The following is a 21,606-nucleotide window of genomic DNA, read 5'->3' as shown; positions in this document are numbered from 1 at the left end:
GGAGTTTTTGTAAGCAGAACCTATAGAGGCAAGGTATGTAAGGTCTCTTGTGGGCCCCCATCTTCTGCACTCAGAGTGCCAGAGCGGGGAACAGCCCTGACACAGCCACATAAACATTTTAACTCTATCTCCAAATTTTATCACCGTAAATCCTTTTTCCAAATGGCTCAGCCACAACATCAAGTTGCCCTGACGTTTAGGGACCAAAGATGGGAAGTCTTTTACTAGACTTGTGGAGTTTGAACATATCACAAATATTTGAAACATTAGCCATCCTGATAGCTGTTGCAAGACTTCCCCCTTGAGGAAGATTTTTAAGGTACCAATTGTCTGAGACCCTGGCTGGACCAGGTAGAGCAGAAGTTACAATTACTCAATGAGGGCAACAACATAATCCACATTCCTAATCTTGTTACGGGTGTCTGTCACAAGGTAGAAAAAATTATTACCTGTGACAATTCTCATAAATCAACAAAAAGAAAGCACAGCCAGAGGCTCATTCAAATAGATTGCCTTTATATCTTCAGAGCATTCATTAGGGTCTACTTTCAATAGCACTGCAAAAAATGCAGTCTGTCTTAGTCCCTTAGTAGTCTGGGCCCCTGAACTCAGACAGCAAAGGGCTTTCCTAAAGTAAGGTGAAAGCTTTGTTATCTGGCACTCATGGGGAATGCTGGTTAACTATGTGCTGGACACTCACGCAAAGGGTTAAACAGACTGAGGCCCGGTGAGGGGAAGGAAGTACTTCTTGATGATGTCAACCGGCAGTGATGTCAGTTAACAAAGTGCCGGATAACAAAGCTTTCACTGTAATAGGGCCAAAGTTCTACACAACGGCATCTCTTTCCTATCCTATGAAATTAAATCCCAATTCCTAGTACAATTACTTGAATTGCTTGCAAAACATGGTCTCTTAAAATTCATAAGGGCAACATATGGCAAGATTGTTTTGTCAGTAATTCTGAGTGTCAGATCTATCAACCTATAAATTAATAACATTGTCAAAATCCATATCTCAGTCCCAGAACTAAAGCACTCCCTGCAGTGTCAAAACAGACATTCATAGAATCATAGAATCATAGGACTGGAAGGGACCTCGAGAGGTCATCGAGTCCAGCCCCCCGCCCTCAAGGCAGGACCAAGCTCCGTCTACACCATCCCTGACAGATGTCTATCTAACCTGTTCTTAAATATCTCCAGAGAGGGAGATTCCACCACCTCCCTTGGCAATTTATTCCAATATTTGACCACCCTGACAGTTAGGAATTTTTTCCTAATGTCCAATCTAAACCTCCCCTGCTGCACTTTAAGCCCATTACTCCTTGTCCTGTCCTCAGAAACCAAGAGGAACAAATTTTCTCCTTCCTCCTTGTGACACCCTTTTAGATATTTGAAAACCGCTATCATGTCCCCCCTTAATCTTCTTTTTTCCAAACTAAACAAGCCCAGTTCATGAAGCCTGGCTTCATAGGTCATGTTCTCTAAACCTTTAATCATTCTTGTCGCTCTTCTCTGTACCCTTTCCAATTTCTCCACATCTTTCTTGAAATGTGGCGCCCAGAATTGGACACAGTACTCCAGCTGAGGCCTAACTAGTGCAGAGTAGAGCGGCAGAATGACTTCACGAGTTTTGCTTACAACACACCTGTTGATACAACCTAGAATCATATTTGCTTTTTTTGCAACAGCATCACACTGTTGACTCATATTCAACTTGTGATCCACTATGACCCCTAGATCCCTTTCCGCCATGCTCCTTCCTAGACAGTCGCTTCCCATCTTGTATGTATGGAACTGATTGTTCCTTCCTAAGTGGAGCACTTTGCATTTCTCTTTATTAAACCTCATCCTGTTTACCTCTGACCATTTCTCTAACTTGTATCACTAAAAAGAAGGAAAGCATCCCTAAATGATACAATGCAACATAATTTACTGTAGAATATACATGCTTCAAATCTACCGATCCTAAGCAAAAGCAGTGGTTTTAAAAACACAAAATCAAGTAAACTATTTTTTGTTTTTTAAGAAAAATTGAAAGAAATAAACTTTAAATTATAATAAAGCATTATAAAAACAATATCCTATACACGTCTCAGTTGAGATTCTTTTTAGATTTTTTTTCTGCTTGCCAGTGTAATAGAGACAACATAAGTCACTTAATACTGAGTGTGTTGATAGCATATTGTATTCATTAAACTACCTACAGAAGTCCTTGGTCAGACATCTTAGCAGAAACTGTTCTAGCATTACTTTTAACTGAGTGCAAAGTTCTTATTGACAAGGCTTTTCTCCTCCCTGAGATTGTCCATATCTTTCTGCTCAATGAGCCTACTTAAGGTTGATACAGAAACACATATACATACTGTTTAGCATATTATTGCTATATATTTATGGCGATCTTTTCTTACTCATCTTTATTTTACTATGATTGTTGCAATATTTTAACACATTTGAGCAAAGTCACTAACACCCCTACTTTCTCTCCAGTGAATAAGATATTTAGTACATGAAAAATCTGGAATTTTACTCAGACTTTTTCTCTACGGACTGTGGATATCCTGCAAATATCCTCTCATCCTTAGAGTCCTACAAATCTGTGGATATCCACTTTATATCCACGATTATCCACATCTGTGAATCCATGGCTCATTTTTTTGCAGATATAGATGCAAATTAAAGTTTTGTTATTTAGAACCCCGCAAATTTGCAGGTATCCACTTTATATCAGCACGTAACTGCATCTGCAGATATCAATGTGGATATCTGTGACTCATTTTTGTGGATACAGATGTGGATACAAGTTTTGTATCCCCACTGGGCTCTAGTCATTCTGATTAAATAAGGATCTGTTCCTGTAGCTCTTAATTCATATCAGCAGAGGTTGCACAACTGGGCCCTATGGTTGTACAAAAATTAAAAAGGCCAAAGGCAGACCTTCTTAGGCAGATCATCTCTATTAACAGAGCTAGTATATTCGATTTTCATCTATCCATAACTATAGTTTATTTACTTAACAGACATGGTTTCAGTTTATGCCACTGTTCCTTTAGCTTCAATTTTACACTATTTGAAGCAAAGATATAGTTGATTGATTCATAAGAGAGGTCCCACATCTGTGACTGCGTCAGATTAAATGTTTTAGCAACCAGCTGGTACTCCTGAGACAGGTCTGTTGCAAAGACACCTTTATCGTCAGTCTGGCAGGGGGGAAAACAAAACAAAAAACAAAAACAACAACAATCAGTGTGTCTAGCTTTGAAAAACAGAAAATTAATTCACGACCAGTTTCACCCTACTGTATTTCACTGTTTCTTGTAGTTAGTACTTATTCTTTCTGTTAAGTTAGCACAATCAAAATAAATACTAGCTGTAGTAAACTGAAATATAGTAGGGTGAAACTGATTGTAAATTATTATCAATATCTCAGCCAAAAATATATGTTGAACAAAGAAATCTAAATGAAAGAACAGTTCATTTATAAAAAACATGAGGTCTATAAAACAGCCAGTGTCTCTGTGCTTTATTCTGTGTCTCCTACTACTCATGAAACACCCTCTCCAAACTAATCTATAAAGCTGTGTCTGCCTTTCCTCCTCAAGACCCTTCTATTATGATGCCTAAAGAGAAGTGCTAATGACTAATTGGAGGGGTTGTGTGGATTGCTGGCACCTATTTGTATGTCAAAGAAATTCTGATGATTCATAACCATCAAGTTATGCACATGTGCAACTTGTGTAAATGTGTGACCATACAACTGTTTTCCTTTCCCCTTCCCTGTCTCACATGTAACCCACACATACTTACTAGCTGCATCTGCTCTTCTATTATTTATCTTTGGGACAGGGTCTGTGACATCCTGTACAACAGTGCCTAGTCTAGTGCAATGAGACCTTGACTTTGATTACAGTCCTTGGGCTGCTACCATAACACAATAAATAACAACAATTACACAAGTGTTTCCAGTTGAAATGTTCAAATTAGGATCATTTAAGGACTAAGTTAGTCCCTCCTCACCAAGCCAGGGCTCTTGTGTGGGTTCATGAGAAGTCCCTACATTTACCTTATTTAACCTGACCATTGTGATGCTTTCTAACTTGGATGTTTTTATAGATGCTGGCAAAGGCAGCTGAGATGCTTGGCATCTCATGGATCAGGGCTAATTACCTACAAGAAAGGTCCTATATGTTCCTCTGAATGCAGCAAAAAATGTACTTCAAATTACATGAAAATAACGACAAAGAATTACAATTTAAAAATAAAAATGTAGGGGCTAAGGTGTTCAAGCAAAATGTTCCTTGGTTCATATAAAAACCTATATAGACCTCAAATTTCATGTCCTTTTGATCTAGTAGGATTTATTTCTTCATTAAAAATTAGAAGTTGAATAACAAGGATTTTCCTAGATTTTTACTATATATTTCTCCCTAAACAGAGCATTGGATTTCTTGTGAGTTCAGAGAAATTTCCAGTCCAGTTAGACCTGATACTATCTATACAAGAGCTATTTCTCTTAAGAGCTTATTTATCTTATGGAAACTTATCTGCAGTTTCCATATTCTGTTTGGTCAGCATCTAAAGGTATTTTGTTCTATCAAAATGTCTTACACAAAGTACAGTAGGGTGGCCCAAGTTGTACCAGTATCCAAAATGGTGTTTGTCACAGGAAGGTACAGTCTGACTTTTGAAGTTCGACGTCATGCAAAGTTCTAAGCGATAAAAGGAAAAAAGTCTGAATTAAAAGAAAAAAAAACAAGGATATGTACAGAACCAAAAAATATTATCTGTGTGTAAATTAATGTATCTATTTCAGACATGAGCTGTATAGTTCAACGTTACCTGTTTTTTATAAATGTGTGGGGAGTCATGACTTTTACAATATTTTGGATATATCACCTCAGAATATATTCAAACGAGGGATGTGAACGGGTAACTGGCTACCTGATAAGCATCACCCTTAACTGTTACCTGGGAGCAGCTCGCTGCCTGTCGGGCTGGAAGTGGCAGCTGGGGGGTGGGGAAGAGAGCTGTGGCAGTGGGGAGGAGGGAAGCAGCCTCACCCACCTACCCTATTTAGTCAGTTAGCCAGTTAAAGTTAATTTTTAAATGCAGAGCTACAATGGTGATTGCTCCCAGGGGCGGCACGAGCTGGGACTGAACAGTCCCGGCTTACGCCGGCTCCAGGACCACTGCGGCTCTGCCTCCCTTCCCACCCCCTCCGCACTGTAGAGATGGTACCGGGGGGAACCAGCTTTTAAGCCGGCTCCCCTCAACACTGGCTTGTGCTTCCTCCCACCTGTTGCAGCCAGGAGGTGGGGGAAGCAAGTAGTCGAGTAGTGACTCAACTCTCTCATAAGCCTAAGATTACTGGGCGTCGACTACTCAAGTAGCTGCTCACATCCCTAGTGGGGGGTGGTTCAGGGCAAAGGAGGAGGGTCTCAGAAGAGGGAATTGGGTGATTTCGAGGGTGAAGGGGAGGGAGGGTGCAGGCTTCAGGGCACGGGGTGGGCAATGAGGTCAGGGAGGTCTGGGGAGGCTCACCAGGGCCACCCAACAGCACAGCAACTGGCAGAACCCTCCTCAGTTCCTCAGGGGGTGGTTGGGACTGCAGTGCTGGTCCTGACCCCAACAGTCTTTCAGAGGGCAAGGTCTGTGTGGCCCCAGCAGCTTGTGGGGGAAAGGGGCCTGACCCATGCTCTTGGGAGAGGCCCAGGTTGGCACAGCTCCAGCAGCACTCATGGGGAGAAGATGGAGCTTGATCCTGCCTTGAGGGCGGGGGGCTGGACTCGATGACCTCTCGAGGTCCCTTCCAGTCCTATTATTCTATGATTCTATGATTCTAAGGGCCCAGGTGGCATGGCCCCAACAGCTCCTGGGTGGCGGGGGACTGGGGTTGCAAAGTCCAGCCCTGGCAGCTCCTGGGGGGCTGTGACTCCCAAGGGGCAAGGGAGTGCTGGGTAGCAAAGCCTCCCTCATCTGGTGCTGGTCCAAGGGCTGTGGGCAGGGAAGCAATGAGGTAAGGAGGGCCACTTACCCATGGCCAGTAGTCAGCAATTTGGAGAGCTCTGGCCCTAGCTGACCATTCTCTTCCTGGCAGTCACTCTGCAATATAACTGTCCCCTACACTCAGTAGCCCTAGTGTTCACTGTGGAGCATAGCTGTCCCTGCTCTCAGCTCCCTCCCTTTCTGTGTTATGGAAAACAATTGGATTCTAGGCACATCCTGTTTTCCTGACACAACCAAACCCGACCTTGCTTTAAGTTAGGATAAGAGGAAGCTGCATACCAAATTTGGTAGTCCTAGCTGTAACGGTTTAAACTGAGCTCTTGAACAAATGGATTCAGAAACGGAGGGACGGACAGACACACAAACTCTCTAATAAAGATAGATAGATAGATAGATAGATAGATAGATAGATAGATAGATAGATAGATAGATAGATAGATAGATAGATAGATAGATAGATAGATAGATAGATAGATAGATAGATAGATAGATAGATAGATAGATAGATAGATAGATAGATGAAAAGCAGCAGCATTAGACGTACACTATATGCATCAGTTATCTTCTCACAGTAGCTATATATTTCCACATCACAAATACCTTTCCATATTTATTTCTGGGCGATGTAAATAAACTAAAATTTACTGAGTCATTTGCGAGACACATTTTATCAAATGTCAAGCATTTTTTAAATCTTCTTTCTTACCTATAGGTATTTGTTTCTGTCTCACAAGCTGCACAAGGTCCTCTGAACCTATTACAGAGTTGAGAAATGTACCATGTCCAATTCTGTCTGGAGGCAGGCCAAGGAGAATTTTGGTCTCCTCTTCTTTATTTGGTATCTAAACAGAATACAACCCCCCCCCCCCCAAAAAAAAAGAAAAGAAAAACAGAGTCTTTAACAGCATCATAATGCAGTTGAATAATCAAAGTCCTAAGTCAGCTCCAAATCAAATCCGGGTTCTAGTTTATTTTGTATTCAGATATTTTATAAACAAGGAAAATGAGAAACAAGTGTGTCTGCTAATTAGTTTTAGTTATGCTTTGGAGAAAGAAGAGATGCAGAAAATGGGTCTTCATTTTGAACTGGAAGATGGAAAGGCACTAATTGAAAAGTGGAGTAAAGGACAGATTACATTAGTTATTTGCATTTCTGAAATACTTTTAATTGGGGCACCTCAATTAGCTTTAAAAACTTTAATGAAATAATCCTCAACCACATAGTGAATGAAGGTTATAATTATCTCCAATCATATATGGATAAACTGACTGCAGAACAGAGACGTTACACAACCAGAGATAGAAAGAAGGTGAAACACTCAGAAGTACGTCTTCAGAGCACTGCACAAGAGTTCTATGCAAAAAATTCCTTAATACTCTCAGCCATCATTTCCTGACCGAAAGGCGTTCTTTCTGGTTTGGGGCAGGTGAGGCTGTCCATTACCAGTCCCCAAGTCCAAGCCCTTCCTGCCATCACCCCACCCTCTCGTCCTATAGCTCCCTGTCCCAGAGGACATGGTTTTGGGGATCACCATGGGGAGGGCCTGATGTTGTGCAGCGGGGGAAGCAAAGCACACTAGGTGGAATGCACTCACTCTACTGTTCTCTATTTCCATGCGGCTCCTGTCAACAGAACTACTCATGTGAGTTCCAGGTATACATCAGGTGAGAGGCAAAAGATTGGTCAATATGTGTGTAAATTTCAGTGAATTGTTATATATCTGAAATATCAATAAATTAGGGCCAACAGTTCCTCCAATAACCCTTAATAAGCATGACTTATTCATACTCTTGAATCAGGGTTTTCTCTATGATACTGAGGTCCTCTTTGTTTTCATAATTTAATAAATCATGTATGGATCTTGTAGATTTAAAGGCAAAGTATGTTACTCTAATTCTTTCTGCGGTTCCCTAGAAAGAGAGAGGACATTTAGTCAAGGTTACCTGGCAATTGGCTATGTGGTTGGGTGTGGGTTCATTGTGGTTTCCCCCCCCCCCTTTAAAATATATATATTAGAGTGTTTACTTTACATTTCTCCTTTCCAACCAGATTTCAAAATGCCACAAACCAACATTACTTCAGCTTAACAACTTGAAAATCTACAGACATTACTTTTAATTAAAGTAGATTTTTATTTAAAGGAGGCTGCAGAAAAATGTTAGCACAAACATTAAGAATTTACCTCTGAAAGATGCAATGCCAGTTTCAGGCCTGCCTTTTTTGCTTCAAAAAGAGGTTCAAAAAAATCTTTGCCATGTCCTGCCTTAAAGAAAAAAAAAATGCATTCTATATCAGGGTATGTAAATTATCTCTTTCCAATTACAAAATCATTATGAAGTTTCAGAATATTCATATATATTTCATTCAAAAACAGTTAAGTTTAATCATTTTTCTTTTGGCATATCATAACAAATACAAACAATCAAGTCTTTTCACTTCAATTTGAGAACTATATTCTTTAAACTCTTTTCTTTATAACAGCAGCACACCAGATGCTTGTATTTTATGACTACATGGCCTGCAGTTCAAACTATGGGAAGTGGGAGAGACAAAGATATGTTGGAGGGTAAAGATGAGGTTCCTAGAGTGACCTAGAGAAATTGAAAGACTGGGCCAAAAGAAATCTGATGAGGTTTAACAAGGACAAGTTCAAAGTCCTGCACTCAGGATGGAAGAATCCCATGTGCTGCTCCAGACTGGGGACTGACTGGCCAAGCAGCAATTCTGCAGAAAAGGACCAGGGGATTGCAGACAATAAGAAGCTGGATATAAATTAATCGTGTGTCCTTATTGCCAAGAAGACTAATATCATATTGGGCTGCATTAGTAGCAGTATTCCTAGAAGTTTGAGGTAAGTGATTATTCCCCTCTATTAGGCACTGGTGAAGCCACATCTGGAGTTTCTCCCATCGACCTCCGGCAGATGCCACAGAAATTTGACCTAAAGTATATTGACTTCAGCTGTGTTATTCACATATCTGCAATTTTGTATCTTAATTCGACTTTCTCCACTAGAGTAGACCTGGCCTAAAAATGGAAGATGGGACAATGGATTTTGCTCGGCAAATCCTAAGTACTGTACTACATTGACCACTGCTGTCTGCTCTTCTGTCTTTAGATTGTGTGCCTTTTTTATGCTCGAAAAATACTTTATACTATATTATAATACTTTATACTATATTTGTTTAGAACAAATTAAATACTAACAACAACATACCACGCTTTCAGTGTTGGCCAATATCTTCAGATGAGGGCAAAGTCACTCCAAAATGCATCTACACTCATTTAATATAACGCTTTATGGGCGCGGGGAACACAATAATTCTTAACCCTTGCCAGGAACAGTTAATGCCCCAAAGGAAAATTACCCAAAATAAAGTAAAAATAAAATGTGATACTATAATCATTACAATAATAAAAGTATCCATCTTCAAGGGAAGTAACTTACGGTGGGATCACCACTGAGGTCAAGCCCTACCACAATCCCATCGGTGGAAAGGAGGAACTCTTCAGCAAGTTTAACAGTCTGCTTGGCCACAGTAGGTCCACCTCTTCTATCTATTGCTATTAGAAACCTAGAATAGAGATGTACATCTCACAATCAGACTGAACAAGTGATAGAAGGTGACTGACAATCAAAATTAAAGTTCTGGTGGCAATTATGGGCATGCAGAGAAGCACATTTGACATCCACATGCATGTCCACTCTAATTCCAGCATCACGTTCATGGCATCTCCCTTCCAGCCAGACTGAGGCAAAAATAGACACGATGGATATGACACTGAAACACAGGACTGGATTTACACAGCTGAATACAAGGTATTGGAATTCAATCTTCACTTTGGATAAACTGATTTTCTTTCATTGTGCTTTAATAATTTTATTGGTATGGTTTGGTTCTTCCTTTTTCATATCAAAACCAAACCATCTTTTTTCCAGGCCATGGGAAAGAAAAGATATGGTCAGCTGCAATTCCAGAGAAGGCCCTCTAAATACTTTTTTAAAAGTACACCTCTCATGTAAGACACAGCAAAGAGTTATTCTGCCCTCTGGACAAGCAATATCCCTCCAGCCACTGCCTATACTTGCATCATGTCACACAGTCTGGCTACTAGTCTCTGCACACCAATATACTGACTTTCGGATATCAACTCTCTCTCTCTGCAGCTACTATCAATGCCATTTTCTGGATTAGCCAGCAAGGCCTGCTAGTCCAGAAATTTCAGCCCTTCCCTTCCACAAAGAGCTTAGAACTTGACCTCTGCTACCCTATATCTCAGGTACAGGCAGAAGATATTAAGACCAATGCATAAGATACTAAGGAACCTCCTAATTGGCTCTACAAAGGCTGACAATAGAAACATAGCATTATATTGTTATGATATAACAACAATGATCTAGAAATGATACATGTATCTTAAGTCACATTTATATCTAGCTAGTTTGTTATGACACCTCCATTATGAAAGGCACACTGTATCTTGCCACCCACCCTCTCTAAAAACCCACCTTTCTGGTCCAAATTTTCAAAGGCAGATGCAACATGTAGCAAACAGAAAAGACACATTTGAATTTTAGACTGAAAAAAATGGACTCTGTTCACATATTAGTGTGTCTGTGGGGGATGCAATTACCCATTCAGGGTATAAAATGTGTATTTCTGCAAATGCACCATCGCAACCCTCTGAAAAAAGTAGGCCTATACATTAGGTAGTATACAGGAAGCCATGAAAGAGGTCAAGAACCAAGGACAACTTTTTAGGACAGATTTTTAGGCAATTTCCCAAAGAGTAAATAAAGCTGGATCCCTAAACAAGCGGGCGCTTATCTTCTTCGGGTTTTACACTATTTAGTTACCATGTTTCTGATTTACAAACAATTCAGAGAGGTTTTAATAAACCTTATTTTTGTATTGGTTTGCATCTTTTGTGCTCTTTGATTTTTTAATCATCAGAAACAAGTGAAACACAGAAGAAAACAGTATATCATAACCAGTACTCCTTAATACAGCTAAACAGATGCTGTCTGCACAAACAGTATGTGTTTTTTCCCTACATTAACTCCACTGGGATAGGTTAGTCATTTTAAAACCATTTAAACTTTTTAAAAAATTGTCCAATATATTTGTGAGCAGTTTTTGTTTATTTAGGGTTGGTAATTTTATGTTTGCTTATTTTTTGTTTGTGGGATTTTTGTTTAATAAGTAATAAAATTGCTCAAAGTTTGCACATGGTAAAAGACTGAAAGGCCATTTCACAGCAAAAGCAACTTTCCCAGAGGGTCAAAGTAAGCACGTTCATAAAATAACAGCTCAATGTGCAGTAATTAGCAAAACAAATACTCAATGGCTGAAGTACTCTCATTGTGATTACTGCATTGTATCAAAGAAAATTACTAACATTCTATAATAGAAAGACAGACACATATTACTGCTATATTGGTGATTATGATGATAAAATGGTTAACTGGTTAAATGATAGCCCTTAACCAGTTAACTGTTTTAACCTAAGTCTCACTGCCTGCCCTACTGCTTGATCCTGCCGTGGGATCTTGCTGTGGCTAGGGTCCCACAGCCTGGCCCACCAGCCCCATGGCCAGGGCTGCACAGCTAGTCACCATTAAGGATGTTAAAGCATTTACTTATTGGGTAGTCCTTTGACTAGTCGACCGGCACTTCTGCCTTCCTCCTTTGAAATGTACAAGAGCCCCCGCTGAGGCTCTCATATATTTCAAAGGAGGAATGCAGAACTCCGCATGCAGCCCAGGGCCAGCGGGAAGTCCCACTGACTCAGGGCTGAATGCGGGTGCCCCCAGCGGGGGCTCTTGTGTATTTCAAAGCCATGGAGCCCGGGGTCAGCGGGGAATTCAGAGGACCCTGTTGACCCCAGGCTCCATGCTATGCTGCATGCTGCTAGGAGCCCAGGGGAGCCAAGCTGTGCAGCGGCTGTCCCTTTGAACCACGCATCTGCACAAATCAAAGGGGCAGCTGCGGGGCTCCCCGCTGGCACAGGGCTGTACTCGGAGTTCCACATTCCTCCTTTGAAATGTACAAGAGCCCCACCAGGGCTCCTCCCAACATTTTAAAGGAGGAATGTGCAAGTGCCTATCAACTAGTTGACTGGCCGATAGAAATTCCATCGACTAGTCAGCTAGTCAATTAACCGCATTTTAATATCCTTAGTCACCACCAGACTTAACTGGCAAAGGATAGTTAATTGATACGCACACCAGTGAGCTTCATATGTATGAGTGCTGTATGCTTACCGATCAAACATCCCCATTATTGCGTTGACTTTTGATAGCTAATTTAAAATTAAAGTTTATACTATCTGTTAAATTACTAATAGAAACTGGAATATCTTTCTAAGGCCTATTCTACACACAGCTATTGTCCCAATACAACTAATTCATTTAGGGCACATCTTCACTCGCCACGCCAGAGATCGACATTCTGGCAGTCAATTTAGTGGGTCTAGTATAGACCTGTAAATCAAATGCTGAGGGCAGCTCTGGCTGGCACCTGTACTCCTCGCAGTTTCAAGGAATAAGAGAAGTCAAGTCAACAGGAGAATTTGCCCACATCAGCCTCCCGCAGTGTGTATGGCACCAAGCTTGGCTTAAGGTAAGCTGACTCCAGCTACGTAGTCTGTGTAGCTGGAGTTGCATACCTTAAGCCAGTCTTCCAGGTCTAGTGTAGACCTGGCCTTAGGGAGTTGATTTTTTAAAACAAATTAGTTAAACCAGTAGAACCGCTCATATGGATGCGATTATGCGAGTATAATGATGCTCCAGACCAATATAATATATTCCCCTCCACATATCAGAATAACCTATTCTCGTATAAATCACCTTTACACTGTTATAACTACATCAACACTGGACGGCGGCAGTAGGACAGTTGTACTGCTCTAACTATGCTTGTATGATTGAAGTGATACAGACAGGCCCTTAGTCTGATATCTCCTGAGAACGCTGCTTTTGCTGTAAAACATTGCAGATAATAGAGACTTTTCAAATCTCTGCTAGTTTTGCTCCCTATTTAGTAAAAGGGTTAATAAAATACATGTTTCAATATCTAAAGTGTACAATCATGTGTGTGCAAATCCTTAGCCAAATCCATGGAGTTTTAAGTAAAAAAAAATCATCTGATTTCTTTACAAATTTCTCCCCACTGTTCATAATCTGTAAACCTGACCCAAGCACCAAGGGAGGGGAGGCCGGAGGAGACGTGCGGGGTGGGTGAGTCGGTCGGTCTCTTCATAACAAGATCCCAAATCAGAAGATTTTTCTGTTATTTTACCTGACATCTATATCCACATCTTCCTCTTTACACTGTTTTATTCCTTCAAGTACAGCTTCCACATATGTCCTTTTGGTCATGCCTATAAAACACACACACAAGCATATGCACATCTGATCTGAGTCGATGTAAGTGGACCAATTATAAAAAGTTATGTTTGATGAAATCCCAGGCAGAGCATAAAAATATTTTTCATTTTAACTTTTTCCCCACATTTTACTCATTAATCTTATATTTCATTTGTACTTGGGGATTGATTTTATCCTGGTAGTTTCATTTTGCATCTTGATATTATTCAGCGAGTGTAGGTTTTGTATAAGTCTGTTTTTACCAATGAATGTTTACTTCGAGGCCCCTCTTTGGATTGTGTCAACTCTGATTTTGTGGAGAAAAGAAAAAAAAACTTTACATAAGAGCCTGTTAGTAGGGTTTCTTCATGCCCCAGAGTCCCTTTTTGACTGGGCATTCCAGTCGAAAACCAGACACCTGGTCACCATAATATATGAATTAGGGAAAATTCATTCCTCAAGCAGTTCAACTGGTTTCAATGAAATTACAAGAGGAATTTGTCACTGTGTGAAAGATTTAACAAGTTTGTCACATATTTATTAAAACAACTGAATTTCTAAAGTGACTACTGCCATTATTTACATGTCGGTCATAATACACTTGGTACTACCCAAACATAATAATTATAACTTTTTAATGTGAGAAGTTCTATAATACAATCCAGAATATTCATTACAAGACAGAACACTTTGTACCAGTGCTATTTTCCTCTCTAGGTGTGCTCCTTAGCTCCAGATACTTGACACCATCTGCAGCAAATTCTTTAATAACATCCTTAGTTACCTGGTTAAAAACAGCAAATACAATATTTTGAAATTAAAGATATATACTCTGTTACATTGGAGGATTCTTAAAGATAAAGACATGCATGTAAACATTCAATGTGAAACATGGAAATATAGGTACATAATATTAATAGTTGTCTAAATCCCACTTTATTTTTATCTTTGCCCAGTTTCATCAGGGTATCAAAACTGCTCTGGCTAATGGGGATTTTAGTGGCCACGTGGTGAAACAGTACATTCCACTGCTGCCCTACCCATGACTGCTTCCTTGGCAGTCATCCTGAGCACTTCAGGATTGCACTGGCTGCCTGAAACTCACTCTAAAGAGGAAAGGTTCACAAACACTTTGTACCACTCTCCACTCCACACTAGGGATGTGATAATGTAGTCGATTAACCGATAAGCAAAAGCGTATAGGTTAATGCTATAGAAGCCACACATTGCCCTCACTCCCCACCAGTAAACTTTTTAGCAGGCTGGCCAGCAGCCATCCTCACTCCTGGCTTGCGACAGGTCTGGGACCTACCCCACTGCAGCTCTGCATTTAAAGTGTATTAGGAGCTGGGTGGGCAGGCAGACAGGCAGCCCGGCTCAGTCCTGACTCATGTTTGGTCCTGGACCTATCCCTGCTGTGGCTCTTCATTTGAAGTGTATTAGAAGCCGCATGGGAAGGCAGCCAAGTTTCAGTTCTGGCTCATGCCCAGTCCGGGAGCTCAGATGTCCCCTCGACAGGGGCTGCTGCCACCCCGTGCTGCTGCCTCATTAATAGAGGCAGCACCACTGGGCAATAGGCAGTCAGTCTGCAAGGGGAGCTAGTTTTTAAACTGGCTCTCATTGAGGACCAGCTCCCGCCTGGCACCTCACACTGCTGCCTCTGATACAGAGGCAGCAGCATGGAGTAGCAGAGGGCTCCTCAAGAAAGAGGCCAGAGTGCACTGGCTGCCAGCCCCGCCCCTGGGTACCATAGGATAGTCGACTAACCAGTAAGAGTTCATGTGTTTACTCGACTATTCAATTAACCAATATTTAACATCCCTACTCCACACCCTGTGATAGGCTTTCCCACTAGTAGATCTCAATCTCTCTCTCTTTCTCTCTCTATCTGTGTTAGACCCAAAAGTGAACACAGTGCTTCTCTAGTATGAAACTCTGCATATACATTGAGACAAAGTAGTATTAAGAGTCTCTGCTAAAGTAGAGCTTAGGTAAATATGAATGAATGTCACATTCATAAGTTATCATCAGTTCAACCAACTTGGAGCACAGACTGATGTCTAATATTGGTAGTTCACTACTCTGAAGAAAATACAGAATTTTTGACATGCCAAAATGCCATTGATGGGTAACATATTACTGAATCTCTGAGCTCAATAATTTACAGCCAGTTCAATTTGATCTTCACATACTGGAGACAGACATAAGTGCAATAACTTTTCTTGCTACCTTTCCAAGGAATTGTTTATGAAGAGAGAAATGCTCTGATTTTGTCAAAACTTTGTATAACTTACCATTAATATATCTTCAGTCCTACTGGTAATCTGATGAATGATTTTAAACATCTGAAAACATCTACAACAAAAAATGAAAAAGCTAAGCATATAAAGCCTACTGGTGGAATAAGCATTCCCAATTGCAATCCCTTATCTGAGTAACAGTATTTACTGTCTTTGTTGCAGCACAGACAATCATAATTATTGTCCTTCCTAGACTTAAAAACTACTAATTCTGTATTGATTAAATGTATAGCATTTATAGCATAAAGCTTTTATTAAGAACATATAGAAAAACAGAGATTAAGTTACTGGCTATATTCATGCCCAACAAGAAAATCTTGCATGACTACATTTTCTCTCAAGAGCCCATGCTCTATGTAAATATTTCCCATCATCTGATTAAAATGAAGACAAAGCAATAAGGTAACAAGGATACGTGTTCAGTTTGCACACAAGCAAGAAGTGACTTCACAGATTTAAAATGAAAATCTATCTTCCCCTAAAGATATGTTTAAAAAGCAATACTTTCCTCAATGATTTTACTTGGAACTTTAATTCAATTATATAATGCAACCTTTAATTTTAATTATGTTTTCTATAGTCACAGTGCAAGATTCTACTGATTCTACAGATTCTACTGATCTCAATATATTCAGAAAGAACTGGGGCGGGGGGGAGGAATTAAGGTAATAATTTTTAGATACTCACTCTTCTAAAGTCCTTTTCTTCTCCTTGTCAATCATTGTCATTCTATTATGGATCTGAAGATATGGTTTCTGGACCATAAGTTTCTTCATGGTAACAGAACTGATGGAGCCATTCAAGTGGGCATGGAGCTCCTAAGTTATAAACAAACCAAGAGAGGTAAACAGTGGTATATTAAACAGTGGTATATTTAATTTCAATTGAAAAAAAAAGACTTCCCTATCAATACTAAATGACAATTTTGATTTGGGTTTCTATACACCAATTCCCCAAATGAAATTGTCTTATTTACTTTGCACTGGGAACATTAGCAGTGATGTAAGCAAGAATATAGACGGCAGTGTGAAGTGTGTTACAGTCTCAATTAACTGTTGGGGAAGGAGGGAAAACAGATCTTTTTAAGATTGAAAAAAATACAACATGAGTACATCTGATTTATAATGGGTCAAATATGAGCCTAAATTGGTTCACGGTGTTGTCTTCAAGTCGTCATTGTCAAGTTCAAGTCGAGTCTCAAGTCACTAAAGTCACTTTTGAGTCAAGTCTCAAGTCAAAAACAATGAACCCGAGTTGAGTCTCAAGTCAAGTCACCTAGGCGACTCAAGTTGGACTCGAGTTCAAGGCGTGGGACTCGAGTCAACAACTCTGTTGGTTCATAGTTTCTTTTTAGACTAACAAAGGAGTATTTTTTCTACCTAGACATATTCTTCCTTTCTAATATTCTTAAGAGCACAGGGAGCTCTCACTTCTATCTACAAACAGAAAACAAAATTAGCAAATGATCCTTCATCTCTGACCTTTCCCAATCTTGCTGTCCCTGTCACCTGGAATAGTTTTCTTGTGCTCCTCCATCTTACTTCAAAACGTGTCTGCAAAATACCTAACTTGTCCCACACATCTTCACTCTCCTGCCCCTTCCTTTGGGCATCTGTTTTTATTAGAGCTCAACCTGGCAAAATGTTTTCACAAAAAACTTGACTGATAATTATGATGAAATTCTGATTATTTATGTAAAATATTTTAAAATATGCACCCGTTGAACTATACAAAGCAATAATACGTCTACGTCTACACTGGCAGCTTCTTGCGCAATAACTCTTTTGCGGAAGAGTTCTTGTGCAAAAACTCTTCCAGAAGAGTGTCTGCACTGGCATGTGCTTTTGCGCAAAAGAATCCATGCCAGTGTAGATGCTCTCTTGCGCAAGAAAGCTCTGATGACCATTTTAACCATAGGGCTTTCTTGCGCAAGAAATTCATGTTGCCTGTCTACACTGGCCTCTTGTGCAAGAACAGTTGCGCAAAAGGGCTTATTCCTGAGCGGGAGCATCAGATTCTGGTGCAAGAAGCCCTGATTTCATACATCAGAACAATGAGAATCTGCCAACAACAAAGAGACAATACAGTTTTCACGGGTACCTTCAAAACACCTTTTAGCAATGGAAGCCCCAAAATGTAGTAATAGCATATAAATAATCTCAGTTTTGTATCATGCACCTGGTGCCCATTTTAATGAATAAACACTTAAATGGTGGACATGACGTCTGTTGTTATGTGACTCCAGAATTGTTGAGCTTGATAAGAGTTCCAGGAACATATAGCAAACGATACCAGGAATGTAGCAGACCACACCCTTTAAGATGCTGCAAATACTGTTATCAGAAGCAGACTTACAGAAGTGGCTTCCAGGAGAAAAAAATAAATTGAATTGATTTACCTGCAAAATAAATCTACAGACCTTGAAAAAGAACTGTAAGGAATAGGGATGTCAGTGGTTAACGTTACTGCGTGATGCTTACTGGTTAACTGGCGTGGATAGAGGGCATTCCAGCTTGGCTGGGCAGGAGCAACCTCTGTCCATAGTGTGGTGGACCCGGCCTGGCCAGAGCATCCCGCCTTGCTGCGAGTGGGGGACACTCCAGCCTGGCTGGAGCAGTCCTTACCCATGGAAAGGGGCCACTCCAGCCCAGTCAAGCCTCCCACTTACCCCCGTTTATATGGCTAACTGGTTAAATGTAATGTTTAACCAGTTAACTGATTAAACAGGATTGTACACCCCTAATAAGGAGTCAGTCTACAAGCATTTTAGCTGTGATTGAAACCAATTCAGAACCTTAGGACAAATAAACATGACAACAAGGCTGTACGACGTCCTATGAACTAGGGTTGTTAACATGTTGTCAGTTACACGATTAACTGATAAGCATTAATTAAACCAGTGTTTCTTAAACTGTGTTCCACGGCGCACAGTTGGAGATGTGCCATAGAGAACAGAATTCAAAATGGCTACCCTTAAAGGGGCATGCAACTTTTTTTTTTTGGCTCAATAACTCCCCCCGACCCTTTTCCCCCCCTCAATAACTCCCCGCCCCCAACCTTCCACCCCTACCTTCCCCCCCCAACAAAAAATCCTTGGGGTTCCCCATAAAAAAAATTGTTTGGTGTTCCTCGGTATTAAAAAGTTTAAGAAACACTGCATTAAACGCACTCCTCCCTTTCTGCCTCTGTATTAGAGGCAGAAGAAGGGTGGGAGGAAATGGGAGCCGTTGTCTGTGAGGAACCAGCATTTAAGCTGACTCCCGCAGAACCAGCTGCTCCTCTCTGCTGCCTTGCACAGAGACAGCAGTGTGGGGGTGGGGCAGGCAGGAGCAGGTGGTCAGGGGAATCTGTCTTAAAAGCCACCTCCTGCCCCTCCCTCCACGCATTGCTGCCTTTGATAGAGAAGCAGCCACATGGGAGCTGATATGCACAGGGAGCCAGCCCCCACCTCGCTGCCTCTCAGAGGCAGAAGCATATGGGGGGGAAGGCAGGCAGGAGACAATCCTTCCACGCTGCCCATGCATATCGGCTCTCACGGAGCCACCTGCCCCCCTGGGTTGCTGCCTCTTTATTGGGGGTGAGGGGGCAGGAGACATTTGGGATCTGGTACTCATGGGGACCCAGCTTAAAAGTCAGCTGCCCACAAGCACTGACTCCAGCCTGCCCTCCCAGACCCATGAATGAATGTGTAACCACTAAAAAAAATCCAGCAGTTACTTGTTTACACAAATACACGATAGCTAACATATGTATGAGGGCACCACAAGCGGTTTGGTTGGACCTTTTCCTTGAAAGATGTGTAGAAATTGCTTTTGTTCAAATACACTGGTCATAAAGATCTACAGCTGACCAGTTTTGTCCTCAGACTCTTTTAGTGGTTGTAGAATGCATTTGATCTGCAGGCTGCTTTTACAAGTGGTTCCTATTTTGAATAAGGAGAAAGCTGCACCTCCACTCCCCGCACCAATCCCAATAATGTGATATATGATATAGAGCAGCGGTTCTCAACTTCTCCAGACTACTGTACCCCTTTCAGGAGTCTGATTTGTTGTGCATACCCGAGTTTCACCTCATTTTAGAAAAATGACTTGTATTTTGTAAGCAAGTGTCAAGACAAACGATTGCTGAGAATGCTTACTTTCTCATTTTTGCCATATAATTATAAATCAATTGAAAAATAAATATTGTACTTACATTTCAATGTATAGTACACAGAGCAGTATAAACAAGTCATTGCATAACAGTTTAGTTTGTACTGACTTCCCTAGTGGTTTTTATGTGCACTGTTGTAAAACTAGGCAAGTATCTAGATGAGTTGATGTATCCCCTGGAAGACCTCTGCATACCCCAGAGGTACACACACCCTTGCTTGAGAATCAGGAATGCAGAGAGTCTTGCAGAGAGGAAAGTGATGGAGGCAGCTCCACATCACAGCTGCAGTTCAGCTGTGTAAAATCCTTGAGGATCTGTGCATGCTAGGGCATGGAGAATCCAGCACCATTGCGGGAGATCAGCTCCTCTTGTTCCACCCCAATTCCGTCGACCAGAGACAAAAGGATCAGATTTACTCCTAGAGGCACACGAACAGGTCTAGTGGTGCGGACTTCAGAGCCCTAAGGAGGCTGGAAAACCCGCACGCTGCGGGGGAATTGAACTGTCAAAGTGAGTGAATCTCTTTTCTGCAAAGGCGGTACAGACAGTGCAGCCATTAAAGAAACACGTTCAGTGCCTGCCCCGCGATAACCGAAGGTGGGGAAATCTATGGGAGCCCAAAACCAACCAGACAGGACTTCTGGATGGCCCGCTCTCCCGGAGCCCCCGCACCAGCGCCCAGCGGTGCTGGCTGATTTGCTCTCAGCACAGGTGGGTGCGTGAGCAGAGAGGAGAGCTCTCGGGACAGAGCCACCCCGCTCCTGTGCCGTGCACCGCGCCCTGGCTCCCCAGCGGCCAGCCCCGGCCCGCCTGAGCCCCACGCCCTGCCGGGCCCGGGAGCAGCCCGCCCCAGCCCGGGAATAGCGCGCGGCCGCCGCTCTCACCACTTTCGGAAGCGCCCTGTAAAAGCGCAGCTGCCGCTCTTCGTCCGCCATAGCGCGAGGTCACATGGCAGCGCCACAGCTGGAGCCGCCGCCCCGCCCAGGAGGCGGGGGAGAGCAGCGGGCTGCTGCCGCGCACCGGGCCTGGGCAGGGGCCGCGCCCGCACCTGCATGTGTTGTGTAGCCGGCAGGGAGCGGTAGGCAGGGAGCCGGCCTTACCTGCTCTGCCGCGCGGGACTAGGGACCAGGCTGGGGCTAGCGCAGCAAACCCCGCAGCGCTGAACACAGTCTGGGGCTATTGTCTTGAGCCTGAATAACTGTGCTTCTTCCGGTGCTACATAGTCCTGCATCGTGCTTCTTAGGGACCGCCTGGTAAGCTTCAGGACACGAGACAAAGCAGCCCCGTAGAACCAAACCGCAGGTAAGGGAAAAGCAGAGGGGGACTCAATACCACAGCACTGAGCCAATGGGTAGTGTTCTGCGAGCCAACAGGCAGGGCCTCGTTCCAACTAGCACAGAGCATTAGGATACAACAGCACTAACTTGGAACCAGTATCTCGTTCCCTGCAATTGCAGCACCCCATTAGTGACTGTTTAGTCGCATACAGCCTCAAAAACATAAACCATAGTCAACTCAGCAGTATTAGCAATTCACTGGCAGTCTGGAACAGGGGCACTGATTGGGCAGATTATACCTTTCAGATCAGAAAAATATTACTTGTCAATGGATACCTAACTGCATTAAAGCTGCCATTTAAACTTCCATTGCTCCTTTAACTGATAGGAATTCAGAGCTGCAGTTTATTCACAGTGACATTCATTAGTGTCAGAAAAATAGTGACATTTAGATTAAGTGAAGGTAACCATGCCAAAAAAGCCCATCAGAGTTTAGGAACACAC

At 41.9% G+C, this 21,606-nt stretch overlaps 1 protein-coding gene across 1 annotated transcript; it reads right to left on the bottom strand.

Annotated features, from left to right (window-relative positions):
- Nucleotides 1-1,708: 1,708 nt before the first annotated feature.
- On the bottom strand, nucleotides 1,709-21,534 carry MAPDA (N6-Methyl-AMP deaminase). The gene is made up of 10 exons (XM_075897732.1): nucleotides 20,710-21,534; nucleotides 16,361-16,491; nucleotides 15,668-15,728; nucleotides 14,070-14,157; nucleotides 13,306-13,387; nucleotides 9,453-9,579; nucleotides 8,187-8,267; nucleotides 6,710-6,845; nucleotides 4,606-4,706; nucleotides 1,709-3,197 (listed from the first exon to the last, which is right to left on the bottom strand). The coding sequence occupies exons 1-10, from the start codon at nucleotides 20,758-20,760 to the stop codon at nucleotides 3,003-3,005; spliced, it is 1,053 nt and encodes a 350-aa protein (XP_075753847.1). The 5' UTR covers nucleotides 20,761-21,534; the 3' UTR covers nucleotides 1,709-3,002.
- Between the last annotated feature and the right edge of the window lie 72 nt (nucleotides 21,535-21,606).

Source organism: Pelodiscus sinensis, chromosome 14 (assembly GCF_049634645.1).
Source record: "Pelodiscus sinensis isolate JC-2024 chromosome 14, ASM4963464v1, whole genome shotgun sequence".
In the NCBI taxonomy this organism is placed as follows: domain Eukaryota; kingdom Metazoa; phylum Chordata; order Testudines; family Trionychidae; genus Pelodiscus; species Pelodiscus sinensis.
This window is presented reverse-complemented; position numbering and strand designations above follow the sequence as displayed.

Bases quoted from the DNA above. Each gene is read 5' to 3' on its own strand.
- MAPDA (XM_075897732.1), bottom strand. From the start codon at position 20,760: ATGGCGGACGAAGAGCGGCAGCTGCGCTTTTACAGGGCGCTTCCGAAA. The intron at 13,388-14,069 runs GTACAAAGTGTT...TGTGTTTTATAG, and splicing joins TAGAGAGGAAAATAGCACTG to GCATGACCAAAAGGACATAT. The intron at 8,268-9,452 runs GTAAGTTACTTC...TTTTTCTTTAAG, and splicing joins ACCTCAGTGGTGATCCCACC to GCAGGACATGGCAAAGATTT.